At 40.4% G+C, this 23,761-nt stretch overlaps 1 protein-coding gene across 1 annotated transcript; it reads left to right on the forward strand.

The window, feature by feature from the left end:
• The first annotated feature begins 12,180 nt into the window (after nucleotides 1-12,180).
• LOC104104648 (short chain aldehyde dehydrogenase 1-like) lies at nucleotides 12,181-20,477 on the forward strand. The gene is made up of 3 exons (XM_070190881.1): nucleotides 12,181-12,304; nucleotides 12,944-13,176; nucleotides 19,494-20,477. The coding sequence occupies exons 1-3, from the start codon at nucleotides 12,181-12,183 to the stop codon at nucleotides 20,340-20,342; spliced, it is 1,206 nt and encodes a 401-aa protein (XP_070046982.1). The 3' UTR covers nucleotides 20,343-20,477.
• Nucleotides 20,478-23,761: the final 3,284 nt, after the last annotated feature.

Raw genomic sequence — 23,761 nt, forward strand, 5'->3', positions numbered from 1 at the left:
ATTTAGCTATTGAAGGTAAGTAATTTCTATCCAATGTAAATTAAATACATAGATTATGGGTAGATTTTAACATGTAAAATTATGAAAATTGTGGGTTTAGTCTAAAACACTAGGTTTTGATAAAAATAGGATTTAACCACGAAAATGATTATGAAATTGTGTGAAAATTATATATTTCAGTTCGTGAGGTTATGGGTAATAATTATCTACGAAAATTTCTGGAATCCGGACATGTGGGCTCATGGGTGAATTTTAGGAATCTTTCAATTTGGGTTGGGTAATTACTCTAATAACTAAAGTATTAACTTTTGAGTGTATATTGATTATTTTATATGACATTTGGCTAGCTTCGGATTGTTCGGCACCAAGTTGGGTCCTTGCAGTAAATTTGTGGCCGGAAAGTGAGTTTTAAGACAAAGTAAGTCTCTTGCCTAACCTTGTAAGAGGTTATTTACCCCATAGGTGATTTAAATTGCTATTTGATTCTAATTTTGGGGGTAACATATGCACGGGGTGACGAGATTCCATGCGTAGCTACTAATTATGCTTAAGTCCAGGTAGTTTAGGACCCAAATCATGAAATACTTGTGATGTTTGCATCCTACTTGTTAATTAAAGTGCTTAAACTATATTGAAACTTGTGAAAGGATTTGTAAAGACCGAATTTCACTTACTTGGGTTGTGGCGGGTCACTTGAATGTTAATAGAGATTGTGCTTCTTTGTGTATTAGCCTTATAATGGCTTTTAAATCAGATGTTCATAGAGTAATCTCTCTTCTTGTGGAGCGGGTGGAACGCCTCATCAGTATAATAGATCCATCTATGGTTCATGTCGCTCGACCCTTAGCAGTGTAGACATTATTCTGGATCGGGTCGTACGACCTCGGCATCAATCGTGCGTGCTAATGCTTGGAGCCCAAATACACTTGATATTATTTTCATGAATTGAGAGATTATAACTTATTTAATTGCTCGACATTTATTTGGAATTTGTATGTGTTAGTGGATGACTTTTGGAATTTATTATTAGTTAAAGAATTATTTAATTACTGTTGTCCTTGTGTTAATATTATTATTCACATATTCTATGTCTATTTAGCATTCTGGTATTTTATTGTTAGCCCATAGTAAGTATCGATGTCGACCCTCGTCACTACTTCTTCGAGGTTAGACTAGATACTTACTGGATACATGTTGTTTATATACTTACGCTACACTTCTGCACTAATCGTGCAGGATATGAGGCAGGTGCATCTGCTAGTCATTCCGGCGCGCACCCCCGATACCCCGAGACTTAGTGGTGTGCTGCTTTCTGAGTCCGCTCTATAACACCCGGAGTGTCTCTTTTGCATTTTATTTTTTGTGTACTCTATTTCAGACAGTAGTTTAGAGTTTTGTATTTTCTACTAGTGCTCATACACTTGTGACACCGGGTCTTGGAATATATGCTAGTAGACTTTATGGTTTTTGGGAGCATTTATTTCACTGTATTTGCTCACTCATTATTTCACTGCCTATAGAGAAAATTGGGTTGTGACAACATAGCATTAGAGAACTAGGTTCACATAGGTCTCACAAGTTATGAGCAAGCCTAATAGAGTCTTGCGGATCGGTGCAGGGACAGACTGCACAACATGAGGATATTGGAGATCCATGGGGTGGACTTTACCATCTTTCAGCTGGAGAGCAGGGCCCGTAGATGGTGGCAATCCTATCTTCTCGGCAGACCGACAGGTTTACCTCCCATGACTTGGGACCAGTTCACACGCCTCTTCCTCGATAAATGTATTCCACCCTCTTAGAGGGAAGAGTTGCGATTGCAAGTCGAGCAGCTCCAGTAGGGCCAGATGTTGGTGACCGACAATGATGCGAGATTCTCTGAGTTGTCTCGCCATGCACTTATAATACTTCCTACTGATGCAGAGAGAGTGCAAAGGTTCGTTACGGGTTTGCACTCTGGTATTCAGGCCACTATGGCATGAGAGGTTGCAATGGGGACCTCCTACGAGCTAATTGTAGAGATAGCTCGGAGGATCGAGGGTGTTCGTCAGTGGAGCCGAGAGAAGATTACTAGGGATAAGCGGTTTTGATATTCTAGAGGGTTCAGTGGTGCCCTGGTTGGGGACAGAGGTCAGTTTCTGAAGGGTAAGTTTAGCAAGCTCACATATCCAGCACCGCCGCCTCCTCAGGGTGTTCTAGTGCGGCTCTATTTTAGCGCCATGCCAAAGAGCTCCTACCGCCTACCAGTTATTCAGGTTTCTCCAGTGGTCCTTCAGGCCATCAAGTTCAGACTTCACGTCAGCATTCCACCATGTCGTAAAGTTGTTTCGAGTGCGGGGATCTTGGTCATGTGAGGAGGTTCTGACCCAGCCTTAGAGGCAAAGTAGTGCAGTAGGGTCTACAGCCGATGATTACAGTACCAAGCTGCCACACCAGCCGTCCGGCCACCCAGAGGTAGAGGGCAGGTGGGTAGGGGCCGTCCTATAGGATGAAGATATATCGAGACCTGAGGCAGTATTATTGGTGGAAGTGGATGAAGGACATAGTTGAGTATGTTGTGAGGTGCCTGAATTGCCAGCAGGTTAAGTATGAGCATCAGAGGCCAGGTGGCCTACTCCAGCAAATGGTTATACTTGAGTGAAAATGGGAGTGCATCACTATGGACTTCATATTTAGGTCGCCTCGGACCTTGAGGAAGTTTGATTCAATTTGTGTCATTGTTGACAGGTTGACCAAGTCGGCACACTTTATTCTGGTTGTGATCGCGTATTCTTTAGAGACATTAGCCCAGATTTACATTCAGGAGATTATTCGGTTGCACGGTGTGCCTGTATCCATCATATCAGATAGAGGCCCTCAATTTACTTCGTATTTTTGGAGGGCGGTACAAAGTGAGTAGGGGACTCGGTTTAAGCTCAACATAGCCTTTCATCCGCATACCTACGGGCAGTCGTAGTGAACGGTGCATATCTTGGAGGATATGCTTAGAGCATGTGTAATTGACTTCGGAGGGTAGTGGGATTGATTTTTTCCTTTGGACGAGTTTGTTTACAATAACAGTTATCAGTCAAGCATTGAGATAACTAAATTTGAGGCTTTATATGGTCGGCGATGTCGTTCGCTCATCGGATGGTTTGAGCCCGGTGAAGCTAAATTATATGGTACTGATTTTGTGAAGGATGCCTTGGAAAAGGTAAAGTTGATTCAGGAGCAACTTCGCCAAACACTGTCTAGACATAAGAGTTACGCGGATCAGAAGGCGCATGATTTATCATTTATGGTGTGCGAGAAGGTTCTCTTGAAAGTCTCACCGATGAAGGGAATTATGAGGTTCGGGAAGAAGGGCAAGTTGAGCCCAAGGTTTATAGGTCCATTTGAGGTTTTGAGACGAGTTGGGAAGGTTGCTTATGAGCTTGCTTGGCCTCCCAGTATATCGGGAGTTCATACGGTTTCCACGTGTCTATGCTCTGGAAGTATCATGCCGACAGGTCGCATGTGATAGACTACAACACGGCTCAGTTAGATGAGAGCCTAGGTTATGAGGAGGAGCTATTTGTCATTATTGACAGGCAGGTTCGTCGGTTGAGTTCGAAGAAGATTTTCACGGTAAAAGTTCAGTGAAGGGGTCAACCAGTTGAGGAGGTGACTTGGGAAACTGGGGAGGAGATGCAGAGCAGATATCCAAACTTATTCGGCACTCCAGGTACGATTCTAGACCCGTTCGAGGACGAACATTTATTTAAGATGTGGAGAATGTAACGACTCGACTGGTCATTTTTCTTTCTAGATCTTCGTTCTCTTAAATAAGACTCCCCGTATGTGCTTTTACTTTTTTATGACTTACGGGGATGGTTAGTTTGGGTTTGGAAGGGTTCGGGTTGAAATTGAAATACTTAGTTCCTTAATATTGGCTTAAAAGGGGTAAGTTTGACTTGGGTCAACATTTATAGTAAACGACCTCAGAACCAGGATTTGACAGTCACAATAGGTTTGTATGATGACTTTGGACTTGGGCGTATATTTGGATCAAGTTTTGGACGACCCGGGAGCATTTCGGCGCATAAAGTTGAAAGTTGGCGCATTGAAGGTTTTAAAGTTCTTCAAACTTGGTTTGAAGTTGGTTTGGGGGTTATCGAGGTCCATTTGGAATTCCGAGCTCGAGAATAGTTTTGTATCATAATTTAAGACTTGCACGCAAAATTTAGCATTATTCCGAATTGATTTGATAGGAATCGAACGCACGAAAGTGTTTCTAGAGGTTTTTTAGTTTCATAATTCGATTCATACGTTTTGGTGTCCGACTCGTACTTCTAGATATTATTTTGGTGTTTCGAGCATGCAAGCAGGTTCGTGTTATGTTGTTGGATGTGTGAGTGTTATTGGATAGGGTCCCGGGGACCTCGGGTGTGGATCGGATTGGAAATTGGACTCGAAATTTGGCTTGGGGGACTGCTGGTGCACCAGTTATGGTGCATCCGCACCTGCGATATTTTGGCCGTAGGTGCGGGCTCGCAAGTGTGAGGTTTTGATCAGAGATGCGGTTTTGGATGAGGGGTCTGTGGCCTGCAAAAGCGGCCTCACTTCTATGATGAAGGAGCCGCAAGTGCGAGAAGGGGTCGTCCAGGCCTGGGTCACAGGTGCGAGAGGCAAGCCGCACAAGCAGGCCCACAAGTGCGGTGCCCTTTCGTAGGTGCGCCCAAAGCTGGGTTGGATGTCTTTCTTAGAAGCGGACCTTTGTCCATAGAAGCAGACCTTTGTCCGCAGAAGCGGCGTCGTAAGTCCGACCCAAGGTCCGCAGAAGCGGGAACGCTGGAGGCAGTAAAGTCTTTCAATGTCAGGACTCAAGCAATTTTAGCTCATTTCTTTCATCTCTTGGGTTATTTTGGAGCTTCTTGGAGGGGGTTTCAACTTAGCTATTGAAGGTAAATAATTTCTATCCAATGTAAGTTAAATGCATAGATTATGGTTAGAGTTTAACATGTAAAATTGTGAAAATTATGGGTTTAGTTGAAAAAATTAGGTTTTGATAAAAATAGGATTTAACCACGAAAATGATTATGGAATTGGGTGAAAATTATATATTTGAGTTCATGAGGTAATGGATAACAATTATCTTCAAATATTTCTGGAATCTGGGCACGTGGGCCTAGGGGTAAATTTTAAGAATCTTCCAATTTGGGTTGGGTAATTACTCTAATAGCTAAATTATTAACTTTTGAGTGTATATTGATTATTTTATATGACATTTGGCTAGGTTCGGATTGTTCGACACCAAGTTGGGTCCTTAGAATATATTTGTGGCTAGAAAGTGAGCTTTGAGACGAGGTAAGTCTCTTGAAACTTGTTAATAGATTTGTAAAGACCAAATTTCACTTACTTGGGTTTTTGTGGGTCACTTGATCGTTAATAGAGATTGTGCTTCTTTGTGTATTAACCTTATAATGCCTTTTAAATCGGATGTTCATAGAGTAATCTCTCTTCTTGTGGAGCGGGCGGAACGCCTCGACAGTATAATATATGCATCTATGGTTCGTTCTGCTCGATCCTTGGCAGTGTACACATTATTCTGGATCGGGCCATACGACCTCGGCATAAATCGTGAGTGTTAATGCTTGGAGCCCGAGTACACTTGATATTATTTTCATGTATTGAGAGATTATAATTTATTTAATTGTTCGGAATTTATTTGGAATTTGTATGTGTTAGTGGAAGATTTTTGGAATTTATTATTAGTTAAAGAATTATTTAATCACTGTTGTCCTTGTGTTAATATTATTATTCACATATTCTATGTCTATTTAGCATTCTGGTATTTTATTGTTAGCCCATAGTAAGTGTCGATGTAGATCCTTCGTCATTACTTTAGATACTTACTGGGTACATGTTTTTTATGTACTCACGCTATATTTTTGCACTAATCATGCGGGATCTGAGGCAAATGCATCTGGCAGTCATCCCGGGGTGCACCCCCGATACCCCGAGGCTTAGTGGTGAGTTGCTTTCTGAGTCCATTCTGCAGCACCCGGAGTCTCTCTTTTGTATTTTATTTTCTGTCTACTCTATTTAAACAGTAGTTTAGAGTATTGTATTTTCTACTAGTGTTCATACACTTGTGACACCAGGTCTTGGAACACGTGTTAGTAGACTTTATAGTTTTGGGGAGCATTTATTTCATTGCATTTGCTCACTCATTAGCTTTTGCTTTACTCTATTCAATTTTCTACTCCGTATTTTCTTGATAAATGAAATTCAACTACTTGAAAATTTATTAAAAAGAACAATTACATGAGTAGTTCACTGTTGGCTTGCCTAGCGGCGACGTTGGGCGCTATCACGGCCTATAGGAAAATTGGGTCATGATAAAGAGAATGTGGTAGAAATATGTAATAAATCTGAAAGAAGACAAAATTAGTATCGTGAATATATCAATGGATGTGGACATGACAATAGATGAAATTATAATCGCCATTATTGTGGTAATGAGAATTATAAGGGTTCTCAAAATAATCCTTCACTATGTGAAAGTAATGTTTGTCATCGATTTGACATGAGATTTTGTAAAGCACACATAGATGATTATGGTCCATTCATGATGTGAATGTGACAACATGTGATTTATGAATAAATATTCATTCTTGGAAGAATATGAACATGCTAGTGGTAGTGGATATACTACACTAACCTCTAGAAAGAGGTTTGAGATGAAATAAGAAAATAATTTCATTATTATGGTATGAATGGTCATTGATCACGTACTTATAATGATTATGCCAAAATATTATGAAAATGTGATTATTAAAGGATAACAATAATGCAAGAAACAGATCTTGCATATAATTCCAAAGTCTATTTATATAGCTTATATGACGTTAATTATATGAAAATCCATGACGGATTTAAATGGCTTAACGCATATACAATTCTTGATCTTCAAGTACCACATCCTCAGTGAAATTTGTGCATAAATATATCTTACTATAACTATAAGCATGACAATATGATAGCAAGAGTTTTTATCCCTCTGTGAAGATATTGAAATGACGATTCCAACAAGATCATATGAAGACAATACATCTATCAAGGATGATAATTTCAAGGTGAAACAAATTCGTTCAAATTAATATGGTTGATTTGTTTATCATATTTGTACCAATGATCTTTTGAAGATGGTACACAAGATTGGAATACATAGGCTCAAAGATGTAAATTAATTCTCTTATCAGGGGGAGTTCATATGCGTTGTACTCTTTTTTCCCTATAAGGTTTTGTCCCACTGGATTTTTCTTACAAGGTTTTTGTAATGACCCGACTGGTCGTTTTGCTTTCTAGAACCCCATTCCCCTAAATACGGCTCCCCATATGTGCTTTTACTATTTTATAACTTACGAGGATGGTTAGTTCGGGATTTGGAAGAGTTCAGGTTGAAATCGGAACACATGGTTCCTTAAGGTTGGCCAAAAAGAGGCTAAGTTTGACTTCGATCAACATTTTGAGTAGACGACCTTGTAATCGGGGTTTTCCAGTTTCAATAGGTTCATATGATGATTTTGGATTTGGGTGTATGTTCGGATCGGGTTTTTGATGACTCGGGAGCGTTTCGACGCCCAATAGCGAAAGTTGGCTCTTTGAAGGTTTTAAAGTCCTTTAAATTTGGTTTGGAGTAGATTTTGGAGTAATCGAGGTCCGTTTGGGATTCTAAGCCCGGGAATAGTTCCGTATGATGATTTAAGACTTGAACGTAAAATTTGATGTCATTCCAAATAGTCTAAGTATGATTCGGCGCGCTCGGGGCGATTTGGAAACTTGGAGTTTAAAAACTTGATTCAATTTGATTTTGGGGTGTGATTCTTGGTTTTTTTTTTGTTTTACACGTTCTGAGAGTTTGATAAGGTCCATATTATGTTTATAGACTTGTTTGTGTGGTTGGACGGGGTCCCGAGGGGCTCGAGTATGTTTCGGAACCACCCGGAGCCAAGTTAAAGAAACCAGATTTTTCCAGTTATGGTTTCCTTCTTCGCGTTCTTGTACGCCCTCTCACGTTCGCGAAGAAGGATTTGGGCAGTGGGGCAATTTTCCCTTCGCGTTCGTGAAGTCCCCCACGTGTTCGTGTAGAAGGAAGGGACTTGGGGGGAGGTCAGTATCATTTCTCTTCACATTCGCGAAGGTGCCCTCGCGTTCACGTAGGGCAGGACTAGTAAGCCTTCGCATTCGCGAGTCCCCTGTCGCGTTCGCGTAAGCCAAGTTTTCCTGGTCCTGGACCATTTGCCTTCATGAACATGAGGCCTTTTTCGCGTTCGCGAAGAAGAGGGCAGGTGGGCAGGGAGTTTTAAAATCGGGACTTAGCCATTTTTGGGTTCATTTATTGCACTCTAGGGCGATTTTGGAGCTTCAAAAGGGGGATTTCAACCTAGCTATTGAGGATAAGTAATTTCTACCTAATGTGGGTTTAATACATAGATTATGGGTAGATTGTAACATGTAAATTTGTGGATAGAATGGATTTAGATGAAAAACTTAGGTTTTGATAAAAATGAGATTTTAACCACTAAAATGGTTATGGAATGGGATGAAAATTGTATAGTTGAGTTCTTAAGGTTATGGGTGACGATTTCCTCTGAAAATTTTCGGAATTCGGGCATGTGGACCCGGGGTGAATTTTAGGAATTCTTTAATTGGGGTTGGGCAATCACTTTAATAATTAGGATATGAACTTTTGAGCATGTATTGACTGTTTTATATAATATTTGACTAGTTTCAAGTCGTTTGGCACTGAATTGAGGGTTTAAACACAATCTTGGACCGGAAAGTAGGCTTTTAGACGAGGTAAGTCTCTTTTCTAACATTATAAGAGGGAATTAACCCCATAGTTGAATTTAATTAATATGTGCTTCCATTTTTGGGGGGCTACGTACGCACGATGTGACGAGAGCCCGTACGTAGCTACTAATTATGCTTATGTCTGGGTAGTTTTAGGTTTACACCATACTTTGTTGATACTGTTAATTGATTATGCTTACTAATTATCTTGGATAGATCTGAGGTTGAGGATTTCAATATTTTAAAAGTTTCGAGTTGAATTTCTTGTTTTGGAAAGAATTGAGGGATATTATGATAACTTGAGAAACCTATGTTCAATCGCGTCGCAAATATATTCTGCGAACGGGGTAAATTTCCACTACTCTCATGGGAACGGGTCGTTCGCCTCGGTAGGTTAATAGATGTATCTATGGTTTGTGTCGTTCGACCCTCGACTGTGCACACAGTATATGTATATGTATTTTGGATCGGGTCGTACGTCCTCGGCATAATTCGTGCGTATTAATACTGGGAGCCCAATTGTAATTGATATTGTTTCATTGGCTTGAGAGGTTAAATGGCTAAATGAGGAAAATTGATTTGGTACTTACTGTCGGTGAAAGGATTATTTATTTATTCATTGCTTGCTTCTGAGTTCTATTGTCATTTACATATCCTATGTTTAAGTATAATTTTATATATTTTATTGTTGACCCATAGTAAGTGTCAAAGTTGACCCCTCGTCACTACTTCTTCGAGGTTAGACTAGATACTTACTGGGTACATGTTATTTATGTACTCACGCTATACTTCTACACTAAATGTGCAGGAGCTGAGGCAGGTGCATCTTTATATCAGTCCGGCACGCATCCTTGACTACTACTAGACTTTGTGGTGAGCTATCTTCCGAGCCCGTTCTGCAGCAGCCGAAGTCTTTCTTTTGCTTTATTTTCTGTCTATTTCATCTTGGACAGTAGGGTAGTACTCTTTTGTGTATTCTACTAGTAGCTCACACACTTGTGACACTAGGTCTTGGAGATTTATGTTATGCAAGTAGACACTTGATGGTTTTGGGTTATTTTACTTATCTCACTTGCTTTAAAATTTTTATCTCTCATTTTTATTAAACTCTTACTTCTTATTTATGCATAAACTAAAAAATCAACTATTTCAAATCTTTAAAAGTGAGGATCACAGAGTTAGTTCATGGTTGGCTTGACTAGCAGTAATGTTAGGCGCCATCACGGCCTATAGGAGAAATTAGGTCGTGACAACATGGTATCAGAGCACTAGGTTCACATAGGTCTTACAAGTTATGAGCAGGCCTAATAGAGTCTTGCGGATCGGTGCTTAGACGTCTGTACTTATCTTCAAGAGGCTATAGGGTATTCGAAAACCACTTTTTCTTCTTCTCCTATCGTGCAATTGATGTTATACTAAGTGTCATTCTCTTATTCTCTCACAGATGGTGAGAATGCGCATGACAGATGTTCCAGACCCGGGAGAAGCTGATCCCCCTGTTGCCAGAGGCCGAGGCAGAGGCCGGGGCAGGGCACCAGCCTGAGGTAGGGGACGAGGACGTCCCAGAGTGGCCCCAGCTATACCACCAGCAGATCCAGTAGAGGATCTTATTATCGAGGATCAGGGCGAGATGCCTACAGTAGAGCCAGCCCTAGTGGATTTCATGTCCGCACCAGGATTTTAGGAGGTTATGGGCCGTATGCTATGGTTCATGGATACTATAACCCATGCTGGTTTATTTCCAGCAGACCCAGCCATATCTTAAGCGGGAGGGGGAGCACAAACCCCTACTGCTCAGGCTCCTGGGCATGCAACTATTGTATATCAGACCCCGGGCACACTCCCCGTGGGCGGAGCCCAGCCAGTGGTAGCAACCGTACCTGAGCCCATACCAGCTGCGGACGGTGAGCCGTAGAGTCTACTAGACAGATGGACTAGGCTACACCCTTCTGTCTTCGGGGGTGAGCGACATGAGGATCCCCAGGACTTCATTGATCGGTGTAGGGACAGACTGCACAACATGAGTATATTAGAGTCCCACGGGGTGGATTTCTCTACTTTCCAGCTAGAGGGCAGGGCCTGTAGATGGTGGCAGTCACATCTTCTCAGCATGCCAGCAGGTTCTCCTCCCATGACTTGGGATCGGTTTATACGCCTTTTTCTTGGATATGTATATTCTACCCTCCCAAAGGGAAGAGTTGCGGTTTCAGTTTGAGCAGCTCCGACAAGACCAGATGCCAGTGACCGATTATGAGGCGAGGTACTTTGAATTGTCTCTCCATGCACTTATGATACTTCCTACTGAGACAGAGAGGGTACGAAGGTTCGTTGCGGGGTTACACTCCGGTATTCGGGCCACTATGGCCCGAGAGGTTAAAATAGGGACCTCTTACCAGCTGGGTGTAGAGATAGCTCAGAGGATTGAGGGTTATCGTCAACGGGACCGAGAGCAGATGCCGCGGGACAAGCGGTTCTGTCATTCGGGAGGATTCCATGTTGATCCATCTGGGGGAAGAGGTCAGTTTTGGAGAGGTCAGTAGAGCAGGCCTACATATCCAGCACCACTACCTCCTCAGGGTGCTCCAGTTCGACCCTATTTTAGCGCCATGCCAAAGAGTTCCTACTATCCACCAGCTATCCAGGGTTCTTCCAGTGGGTATTCAGGCCATCAAGGTCAGATAACAGCAGTCCATCGCTCTAAGGGGTTGTTACGAGTTCGAAGATACTGGCCACATGAAGAGATTTTGTCCCAGACTTCGGGGCAAGGTAGTACAACAGGGTCAGCAACCCATGATTATAGCACCAGTAGCCGCACCAGCCGTCCGGCGACCTAGAGGTAGAGGGCAGGTGGGCAGGGTCCGTCCTAGAGGTGGAGGTGAGGCAGGTGGCGCTCCAGCTAGATTCTATGTTTTCCCGGCCAGACCAGATATAGTGGCCTCAGATGCTGTGATCACAAGTATTATTTCTGTCTGCGGTAGGGATGCTTCGGTATTATTTGATACAGGGTCTACCTATTCATATGTGTCATCTTTGTTTGCTCATTTCGTGGATGTTCCTCATGAGTCCTTGGGTACTCCTGTTTATGTGTCCACTCCGGTGGGCAATTCTTTTGTTGTGGATCGGGTCTATCGGACCTGCATTGTTACATTCTATGGTTATGAGACTAAAGCAGATCTTCTGCACCTCGATATGACCGACGTTGAGGTTATCCTAGTCATGGACTGATTATATCCATATCACGCCATCCTTGATTGCCATGCCAAGACTGTTACCTTGGCGATACCAGAGTTGCCTAGATTGGAATGGAAGGGTTCATTTGTTAGCACACCTAGTCGAATCATCTCTTTTATGAAGGCTCGACACATGGGCGAGAAGGGTTATTTGGCTTATCTAGCTTATGTTCGGGATACTACCACAGAGACTTTGGCAATTGATTCAGTACTCGTAGTTTGGGAGTTCTCCGATGTGTTTCCTTGTGATCTTCCAGGCATGCCACCAGATCGTGACATCGATTTCTATATGATTTGGCTCTAGGTACCTAGTCTGTATCCATCCCACTGTACCGTATGGATCCGAAAGAGTTGAAGGAGTTGAAGGAACAACTTGAGGAGTTTTTCACAAAGGGGTTCGTCAGGCCGAGTGTATCACCTTGGGTTGCACCAGTGTTATTTATGAAGAAGAAGGATGGGACTATGCGGATGTGCATTGATTACCGCTAGTTGAACAAAGTTACCATTAAGAAAAAGTACCCGTTATTGCGGATTGATGATTTGTTTGACCAGTTGCAGGATGATAGGGTGTTCTCTAAGATCGACTTGAGATCGGGGTACCATTAGTTGAAGATTCGGGATTCGGATGTTTCGAAGATTACTTTCCGGACTAGATATTGCCATTATGAGTTTCTAGTGATGTCCTTCGGTTTGACTAATGCCCCAACGATGTTTATGGATTTGATGAACATGGTGTTCAAGCCTTATATTAATTCGTTTGTCATTGTCTTCATTGATGACATTTTGATCTACCCGCACAACATGGAGGAGCATGGGCAGCACTTGAGAGTGGTGCTTTAGAACCTTACAGGAACATAAGCTATATGTTAAGTTCTCCAAGTGTGAGTTTTGACTAGATTATGTAGCATTCTTGGGGCATGTTGTATCCGGCGAGGGTATTAAGGTGCATCCCAAGAAGATTGAGGCAGTTCAAAGTTGGCCTCGTCCTGCTACGGCGACTAGGATCAGGAGCTTCTTGGGGTTACCAAGTTATTATTGTCGGTTCATGGAGGGCTTCTCATCTATTGCATCACCTGTGGCTAGGTTGACCCAAAAGGGTGCTCCGTTCCATTGGTCCGACGATTGTGAGGTGAGCTTCCAGAAGCTCAAGACAGCTCTTAATACAACACCAGTTCTAGTGTTGCCTTCCGATTCGGCGATGCATACCGTGTATTGTGATGCTTCACGCGTTGGCTTGGGTTGTGTATTGATGCAGGAGGGGCGAGTTATTGCATATGCTTCACGTCAGCTGAAGCCCAATGAGAAGAATTATCATGTACATGATTTGGAGTTGGCCGCTATTGTTCATGCTCTTAAGATCTGGAGGCACTATCGTTATGGCGTGTCTTGTGAGGTTTACACTAATCATCGAAGCTTGCAGCATTCGTTCAAGCAAAGGGATCTCAATTTGAGGCAGCACAAGTGGATTGAGTTACTAAAGGACTATGGCATTACTATTCTTTATCATCCGGGCAAGGGGAATGTAGTTGTGGATGCCTTGAGCAGAAAGGCAGAGAGTATGGGTAGCTTGGCATTTATTTTAGCAGATAAGAGGTCATTAGCTTTGGACGTTTATTCCTTGGCTACTAGATTTGTGAGGTTGGATATTTTATAGCCCAGTCAAGTTCTTGCATGCATCGTTGCCCAGTCTTCACTATTAGAGCAGATCAAGGCTCGACAGTTTGATACTCCGCACTTGTTGGTTCTCAGGGAGACGGTACTACAGGGTGGTACCAAGGAGGTTACTATCGGTGAGGATGGTGTTCTATGACTCCAGGGTCATCTATGTGTTCCTAACATTGATAGCTTGAGGGAGAGGATTCTACAGGAGGCACACAGTTCACGATATTTTATTCATCCAGGTGCTACAAAGATGTATCGCGACCTGAGGCAGCATTATTGGTGGCGGCGGATGAAGCAATACATAGTTGAGTATGTTGCGAGGTGTCCAAATAGCTAGCAGGTTAAGTATGAGCACCAGAGGATAGGTGGCTTACACCAGTAGTTGGCTATACCTGAGTGGAAATGGGAGCGCATTACTATGAACTTTGTAGTTGGGTTGCTGTAGACCTTGCGGAAGTTCAATGCAGTTTGGGTCATTGGCGACATGTTGACCAAGTCGGCACACTTCATTCCGGTGGTGACCACGTATACTTTGGAGAGGTTGGCCCAGATTTATATTCAGAAGATAGTTCGATTGCACGGTGTGCCTGTTTCCATCATATCAGATAGAGGCCCTCAGTTTACTTCACATTTCTGGAGAGCGGTATAGGGTGAGTTGGGGACTCAAGTAGAGCTCAACATATCATTTCATCCACAGAACGACGGGCAGCAAGAGCAGACAGTTCAAATCTTGGAGGACATGCTCAGGGCATGTGTGATCGACTTTGGAGGGCAGTGGATCGATTCTTTCCTTTGGCCGAGTTTGCTTACAACAACAGTTATCAGTCGAGCATCGAGATGGTTCCATTTGAGGCTTTATATGGCCGGTGATGTCGTTATCATGTCGGATGGTTTGAGCCCGGCAAGGCTAAGTTATATGGTACTGATTTTGTGAAGGATGCCTTGGAAAAGGTAACGTTGATTCAGAAGCGACTTCGCACAGCATAGTCCAGACAAAAGAGTTATGCGAATCAGAAGTCACGTGATTTATCATTCATGGTGGGCGAGAAAGTTCTCTTGAAGGTCTCGTCGATGAAGGGGATCATGAGTTTTGGGAAGAAGGGCAAGTTGAGCCCAAGGTTTATAGGTCCATTCGAGGTGTTGAGACGAGTTGGGGAGGTTGCTTATGAGCTTGCCTTTTCTCCTAGCCTATCGGGAGTTCATCCGGTTTTGCGCGTGTCTATGCTCTGGAGGTATCATGCCGACAGGTCACATGTGTTAGTCTTTTGTACGATTTAGTTAGATGAGAGCCTGGGATATCAGGAGGAGCTAGTTGCCATTGTTGATAAGCAGGTTCGCCAGTTGAGGTCCAAGAAAATTTCTGCGGTACGGTTTCAGTGGAGGGGACAACCAGTCAATGAGGCGATTTGGGAGTACGAGGAGGACATGCGGAGCAGATATCCACACTTATTCAGCACTCCAGGTACGATTCTAGACCCGTTCGAGGACGAACGTTTATTTAAGAGGTGGAGAATGTAACGTCTTGACCGGTCGTTTTACTTTCTAGAACCCCATTCCACTAAATAAGGCTCCCCGTATGTGCTTTTACTGTTTTTTAACTTGAGAGGATGGTTAGTTCTCGATTTGGAAGAGTTTGAGTTAAAATCGGAACACTTGGTTCCTTAAGGTTGGCCAACGAGGCTAAATTTGAATTCGATCAACATTTTGAGTAAACGACCTCAGAATTGGGGTTTACCAGTTCCAATAGGTTCGTATGATGACTTCGGACTTGGGCGTATGTTCGGATCGGGTTTTGGATGACCCAGGAGCGTTTCGACGCCCAATAGTGAAAGTTGGCTCTTTGAAAGTTTTAAAGTTCTTTAAATTTGATTTGGAGTAGGTTTTGGAGTAATTGAGGTCCGTTTGAGATTCCTAGATTGGGAATAGTTTCGTATGGAAATTTAAGACTTGCACGCAAAATTTGGTGTCATTCCGAGTTGTCTAAGTATGATTCGGTGCGTTCGGGGCGATTTGGAAACTTGGAGTTCAAAAACTTGATTCAATTAGATTTTGGGGTATGATTCTTGGTTTTGTTATTTTTTTACGCTTTCTGAGAGTTTGAGTAGGTCTGTATTATATTTATAGACTCTTTGGTGTGGTTGGACGGGGTCCCTAGGGGCTCGCTCGGGTGTGTTTCGGACTACCCGTAGCCAAGTTAAAGAAACCAGATTTTTTCAGTTCTGGTTTCCTTCTTCGCATTCGCGTACGCTCTTCGCGTTCGCGTAGGGCAGGGCTGGTAAGACTTTGCGTTTGCGAGTCCCCTATCGTGTTCGCATAGGCGAATGCGAGGCTTGTTCTGCGTTCGCGAAGAAGAGGGCAGCTGGGCAGAGAGTTTTAAAATCGGGACTTAACCATGTTTGGGTTCATTTATTGCACTCTTGGGCTATTTTTGAGATTCAAAAAGGGGGATTTAAACCTAGATATTGAGGGTAAGTAATTTCTACCTAATGTGAGTTTAATACATAGATTATGTGTTGATTTTAACATGTAAATTTGTGAAAAATATGGGTTTAGATGAAAAACCTAGGTTTTGATAAAAATAATATTTTAACCACTAAAATGGTTATGGAATGGGATGAAAATTATATAGTTGAGTTCTTAAGGTTATGGGTGACAATTTTCTCTGAAAATTTTCGGAATCCGGGCACGTGGGCCCGGGGTGAATTTTAGAAATTCTTTAATTGGGGTTGGGCAATCACTTTAATAATTAGGATATGAACTTTTGAGCATGTATTGACTGTTTTATATAACATTTGACTAGTTTCAAGTCGTTTGGCATTGAATTGAGGGTTTAAACACAATCTTGGACCGGAAAGTAGGCTTTTAGACGAGGTAAGTCTCTTTTCTAACCTTGTAAGAGAGAATTAACCCCATAGTTGAATTTAATTAATATGTGCTTCCATTTTTAGGGGGCTACGTACTCATGATGTGACGAGAGCCCGTACGTAGCTACTAATTATGCTTATGTCTGGGTAGTTTTAGGTTTACACCATACTTTGTTGATACTATTAATTGATTATGCTTACTAATTGTCTTGGATAGATCTAAGGTTGAGGATTTCAATATTTTAAAAGTTTCCAGTTGAATTTCTTGTTTTGGAAATAGTTGAGGGATATTATAATAACTTGAGAAACCTATATTCAACCACGTCGCAAGTATATTCTGCGAACGGGATAAATTTCCACTACTCTCATGGGAGCGGGTTGTTCGCCTTGGTAGGTTAATAGATGTATCTATGGTTTGTGTCGTTCGACCCTCGGCAGTACACACAGTATATGTATATGTATTTCTGATCGGGCCGTACATCCTCGGCATAATTTGTGCGTATTAATATTGGGAGCCCAATTGTAATTGATATTATTTCATTGGCTTGAAAGGTTAAATGGTTAAAAGAGGAAAATTGATTTGGTACTTACTGCCGGTGAAAGGATTATTTATTTATTCATTGCTTGCTTCCGAGTTCTATTGTCATTTACATATCCCATGTTTAATTATAATTTTATATATTTTATTGTTGGTCATAATAAGTGTCGAAGTCGACCCCTCGTCACTACTTCTTCGAGTTTAGACTAGATACTTACTGGGTACATGTTATTTATGTACTCACGCTACACTTCTGCACTAAATGTGCAGGATCTGAGGCATGTGCATCTGGATATCAGTCTGACGCACATCCTTGACTACTGTGAGACTTTGCGGTGAGATGCCTTCCGAGCCCGTTCTGCAGCAGTCAAAGTCTTTCTTTTGTTTTATTTTCGGTCTATTTCATCTCGGACAGTAGGATAGTAGTCTTTTGTGTATTCTACTAGTAGCTCATACACTTGTAACACCAGAACTTAGAGATTTATGCTAGTTGACACTTGATGGTTTTGGGTTATTTTACTTATCTCACTTACTTTAAAATTTTGATCTCTCATTTTTATTAAACTCTTGCTTCTTATTTATGCATAAACTAAAAAATCAACTATTTCAAATCTTTATAAGTAAGGATCACAGAGTTAGTTCACGGTTGGCTTGCCTAGCGGTTATGTTGGGCGCCATTACGACCTATAGGAGAAATTGGGTCGTGACAGTTTTTAACGAGGCAACCAAAATGCGTATTGTTAGATATGTGTACTCTTTTTCCTTCACTAGAATTATTCTCCATTGGGTTTTATTTTAGTTAAGGCTTTTATGAGGCACATTATATGTTGAATAGATATTCAAGGGGAAATGTTATAAATAGTATTTTATTTATGGTGAATGTCTATCTTTTAGAGAGATTTTAGAGTTTGTTACTTTGTGGCTAAGTCACTTTTCCCTATAAATAGAGGGGTTCAATTTCATTGTAATTCATCACAAATCAAGAAGAATTCTCTCTCTCTACTTTTCTCCGCAGTACTCTTTTTTCTCCTTATATTGTTTTATTTAGCTTGAGAATAAAGTATAGCATAAGTTTTGCCAGAAATTTTGTATTCTTACAATGGTTGTTGATTTATACATATAATTAGGAAACAAGATCATAGGATCACGCCCCTCTTAAATGACAAAAAAGGGCCATTGATAAATGTGTAACGGCCGGCCATGAATACCAAAATTCTCTGCAACGGCTGCCCATTTAATTCTAGGGAATATTCTTCATTAAATGTCATCTCGTGACAAACATTCGACCTGCTCCCGTTGATTATGCTCCCTTTTGGGTCTATTCGATACCGTCTGCAGCTATTGTTCCCGGCCTTAGTTCTTACTCGATTCATCTTTCGTCTGTCTCCGATTTCACATGTCATACAATCATTCGATCATTTAATATAAACCAATTTACCCTACACAATATGCACTCACAATGTTATATGTACTCACATAACTTCATACTCAAGTCATTTAATGGGTAATATAACAGGTAGTCACCTGTTCTAACAAATGAAAATACCCTAATGATCGATATAAAGACTGCGAGTGTGTATAATTTAGATCCCTTCTCAAAAGTAACCATAGCTTTAAAGCGCTAAATCTTCGACTTAATGTTGCTTGCCATAACTTACAATCAATTATTTAACTCTGAGGCGCTGTTTCTTGTGGGAGGGCAATATTGGGGAGGCTAGGGAAATATGGTAAAATCTTGTGGGACCCACATATGCTTTGGAAAATATTTTCGAGGAAATAGACTTTCATGGATTTTTACAATATTAAAATTAAAAAAATATTCTTTTTAAATCTTTTATGTGTAAAAAAAAATAGATCTCTAAAAGCAAATCTTCCTATGTATAAAAAAAGAGATAGAGTTATAAAATTAAAAATAAGTTTAATAAATTATATAGTTGGTTTTGTAATGGGCCACAAAACCAATTGATTATTCTATTTAAAAAAGGATAATTCTTTATATATATAATAAATTCTTAATTTTAACATTTTCATTTTACTTTTAATGACACTCCTGTAGATACGACAACTCCATGTGGATATATGACATGAGATATTTAAGATTACCAAAGAATAGAATATTTTGATATATTATACACACTTTTAAATTTAGGCGGTAAGATTTAAAAGTTTTCTTTATATTCTTAAATTCCGATACTCATATTTGATTTCCCACTTTGGCCAAATTCATTTTCTTATAAATAGAGCCTCTCTCGTATGTGAACAACAGAGAGCTCTCTAGTTTGAGAAAATGGCCAGCTCATTTCTTCAACCCCCAGTAGCCAAAAAGTTATTTCCTTTCTTTATTTTCCTTATATCTTGATAATTCTTTTCCTGTGCACTTAGATAAGGATCATACTAATCTTTATTTTAACTTCTTTTTACAGGTTAGAAGGTAAGGTAGCATTTGTAACTGGTGGTGCTAGCGGCATAGGAGCAGCAACAGCTAGGCTTTTTGTACAACATGGTGCAAAGGTTATAATTGCAGACATTCAAGACAGACTCGCAACTAGCGTTGTTCAAGAGATTGGCACAGAAAATGCAGCCTTTGTCCATTGTGATGTCGCGATTGAATCGGACGTCCAAAATGCGGTGGATGCCACAGTTGCCAAATTTGGTAAGCTCGACATAATGTTCAGTAACGCTGGTGTACTGGGCAAGCCAATATCCAGCATCTTAGAGGTCGATTACGACATAATTAAGACCGTGTTTGATGTAAACATTGTTGGCGCCTTCTTTTGCGCGAAACACGCTGCTAGAGTGATGATTCCGGCCAAGAAAGGTGTCATTCTTTTCACGGCAAGTGCTTCGACAGAGGTCTACGTTCCTGCTATCATGCACACCTCTTCGGCCTCGAAAAATGCACTTGTGGGGCTTTCCAAGAACGTTGGAGTCGAATTAGGGGAGTATGGAATAAGAGTTAACTGTGTTTCTCCTTATTACATTAGCACACCGCTTGTATTAAGCGGATATGGAATAGACAAACAAACGGCGGACAAATGGTTTGCAGAAGCAGGAAATCTGAAAGGAGCATTACTAGGTGTAGAGGATGTTGCAAAGGCAGTATTGTATTTGGCAAGTGATGATTCCAAATACGCGAGTGGTATGAATCTCGTTCTTGATGGTGGTTTTAGTACCACAAATGTGGCTTTAACAGACACCTACAAGAAATTATTTCCATCAACTATTGAGTAACCATTTGCTTGGCGAGAGTGAGAGTGTGTATGGGCGCGCGCATGTGTGTAGTGTGTGTTATGTGTTTGTTTTGTGCTTAAATTATGAATCTATATCAATAAAAACAGGGAATAAAAGCTCGCTCGCTTTGATCAATTGGATTGTAGTACGAAATAAAGTTAAATGATTGATTCATGTTTCCTTCTTATTATATCATAATATTCCAAATTGATACAGTATACTTCTGCACCAGTTTAATAAGCTTATGTTTTACCTTTTTAGTATGATTGATGTGTTGTACATTAATATGATGTTATGAATTAATGTAACATTGGCGAAGGCTCTCAAGCAATTCCTATCTCTATATTTCATCTCAAACCAAGATTCTGGTGCTTCTCAAATCAATTTATCTTTGTTTGCATCGGGTATAATACATACTACCTCCGTTCCAGTTTATGGAACATATTTCCTTTTTGGTCTGTTTCAAAAAGAATGACCCATTTTTTAATTTGGAAATAATTTTGCTTAAACTTACAATTCTACCCTTAATGAGAAGCTTTTATAACCACACAAATACTCTGGACCCCTTTTTGAATTGTTTAGGACTACAAATTCCAAAAGTCTTCATTTTTTTCTTAAACTCCGTGTCCAGTCAAACAGGTTCACATAAATTAAAACGGAGGGAGTATAAGTTTTCTGCAGCCCTTAACAGTTTAAACCCTCTCAACCGTTACTGTTCAAATGTTTGTCTGGCATGTTTCATGTAGTCAAAACTTTCATCATTTTTCGCATTTGTAATCTAATTAGGAACATCAAAAAGGTCATTAAATTTCCATAATTAGTACTTAGAAAATAAGAAATCGAGAAAAAAATAAGTTACTTCCTTTTTTTGTTTTATGTAGCACTATTTCTTTAATAGTTACTTCAAAATAAGAAGGACATATTAACATATTTGGAGATAATTTTTACTTATTACCGTTTTACTTTTAAGAACATGTTTCCATAGCCAAAGAAATGTCATAATAGGTTCAAGACCACAAGTCTATAATCTTAAACTCCGTCCCAAGTCAAACTTAATAACAGAGGACGTACATGGCTTACTGAGATCATTTCCCATAGCCCATGTAACAAAGGACAGGCAAGAGTGTTTTTCTCTGCAGCATCAGCCAATTGTTCCACTTCTAATTCTGTGAGCACGTTGCTTTTGATGAAGTCATTTATTTTAAACACATGTAATGGGAGTAATTATTAAAAGCCAACATTAACCTTTGAATTTGAGAGGAAATGGGAAGAAGAATAGAAGAAACGAAGCCCGGGAAACGGGAAACAAAACTAATTTGCTGAAGTAAGAACAGTGGAAAATGACTAAATGAGTGGGTTAAGGTGGATGGAGCCTTTTTAACTTTTTAAAAACTTGTGGGTCACCTATAAGGTTTGAAAAATAATATATCTCTCTTATTTTTCCATCCAAATTCTCTCTCATCTCTCTACTCTCTCTCTCTCTTCTCTCTCTCACTCAACCCCCTTGAACACGGTGATTTCCGGTGGAAAGGGACAAGAATGAAGCTTCGATTTTAGGTGGAATCGTCTCTATAAACCCAACAAGCACTGTATTAAAGCTCAAAATGCGTCAATTTTGATAAATCCTAAATTTTTCTTTTTCCGTTTCTTACATTTTTTATTTCGAGTTTTGTAGAGTGATTCGTTCATGTGCATATTCAAGATCGATTGGGTTCTGTATAACCGTATCTTATATGGCATGGGTGGTTATATTTGCTTCTTGGATTGTGCTCTGTATTTTAGAATTTCGTCGTAACTGGCGACCTAATATTTATTGATAAACATGTGGACGATGATTTTTGGGTCATAGACGTTTGCTGGGATTGGGGCTTATTTTTCTTATTCCGATCATAAGTTTCAAATTATTAAATGTGATATTACATATTTGCATGTAGGTAACATGAGGAAGAGAGCAATTGCTAAGAAGTATATTCCTTTGGCAACGGAGACAATTGCACAACCTTCAAAGCCTCCAAACAGGAAAGAAAATACAGAAACACAAGAAGCATCGCCAAGTAAAGCAAATGTTGGGCCTTAAAAAATGCTACTAGGAAACGAAAATTAGATATTTCTAAAGCTTCCCCTAGTAAAGGAAATGCTGAGATTTCTAAGCGTTGATAGGAGAAAAAAGAATAAAGAGCCATCAAATTCTACTGGTAAAAAAAGAACAAGATCAAGGTCTAGATTAGTTGACGAGGACATACATGTTAGTAAATAATTTATTTCAAGGAGGTTACCATTATAGGGTATTGATGAGGAGGATAAAGAAGGCTTGGACATAAATGCAGCACAAACTCAAATGGAAGAACAAGTTTTCGAAAAAACAATTATCGAAAAAGAAAAATACAGTGATGATGAAGCTTTAGGTGAGAAGGATGATGAAAATGGTGATGATGCTGCTCACGAGGTTGATAAAAATACTAAAGAAGAAAAATAATAAGATGTAGTAGAAGAAGAAGAAGAAGAAGATGAAGATGGAGAAGATGATGATGATGATGAACAACAACTTGGAGATGGTGAAGATGGGCTGGAAAGTGAAACACATACAGCAGTTGAAGGTGACCAGGATGCTCTGTCAATTCCTGCGTTTGTAAGGGCGATCGATGCATCTAAATATAAATTTAGGATTTTTCTAAGAAAGCATAGATGTTTCCCGGCCAAGATTAGTGTGAGATGTAGGATCAATGTATTCTATGAGTTCAAGGATAAATATAGAACAATCAAATTGATAGAAAAGTTTAATAGTAGTTTTTTTTGGACAGTTTATAAAACTTTCAGAGCACTGGACAGAGTTCAATGGACAGCTTGTCCATTCTCTGTTGATTTGCCGAATTTATTGCGCGAAGAAGTGCGAGTTATGATTTTTAGTTGGAGGCAAGCCTGTTCACTTTGGATTGAAGAAATTTGCTATGATGACTTTGGATTGAACTGTGGTGCCAAACCCAGTAAAGAAGAAATGAAGAAAGTGATGGATGATGGCGAAGTATTCTGCGACAAAGATTTCCAGTTTAGCAGGAAGGGAGTGGATGCAGAGCTTCTTTTGAAACAGTTGAAGTCAAAGAGGTTTGACAGAGTTGAGAGGTTTAAGATTGTATTGGTGTGGTTTGTCCATTCAGTCTTGCTTGCAAGGGATAACATAGCGTGCGTCGATAAGAAGTGGATTCGTATGGCTAACAATCTAGAAGTTTTCATGAAATATTCATGGGGCAAGGAGTATTTTGAGCTTAAAATTGAGTACTTAAAGAAGGACATGTTGTCAATGTAAAAATTATATGTGAGCAAGAGGAAAGAAAATAAAATCTCTGGTAAAAAGCCCAAATCGGCTAGTTATGCCCTGTACGGCTTCCCATGGGCATTCATGGTAAGTATTAAAAAGATTT

This window comes from Nicotiana tomentosiformis, chromosome 12 (genome assembly GCF_000390325.3).
Source record: "Nicotiana tomentosiformis chromosome 12, ASM39032v3, whole genome shotgun sequence".
NCBI classification, from domain to species: Eukaryota; Viridiplantae; Streptophyta; class Magnoliopsida; order Solanales; family Solanaceae; genus Nicotiana; species Nicotiana tomentosiformis.

Bases quoted from the DNA above. Each gene is read 5' to 3' on its own strand.
- LOC104104648 (XM_070190881.1), top strand. From the start codon at position 12,181: ATGGGCGAGAAGGGTTATTTGGCTTATCTAGCTTATGTTCGGGATACT. The intron at 12,305-12,943 runs GCATGCCACCAG...AGTTTTGACTAG, and splicing joins GTTTCCTTGTGATCTTCCAG to ATTATGTAGCATTCTTGGGG. The intron at 13,177-19,493 runs GTGAGCTTCCAG...CTGTGCACTTAG, and splicing joins ATTGGTCCGACGATTGTGAG to ATAAGGATCATACTAATCTT.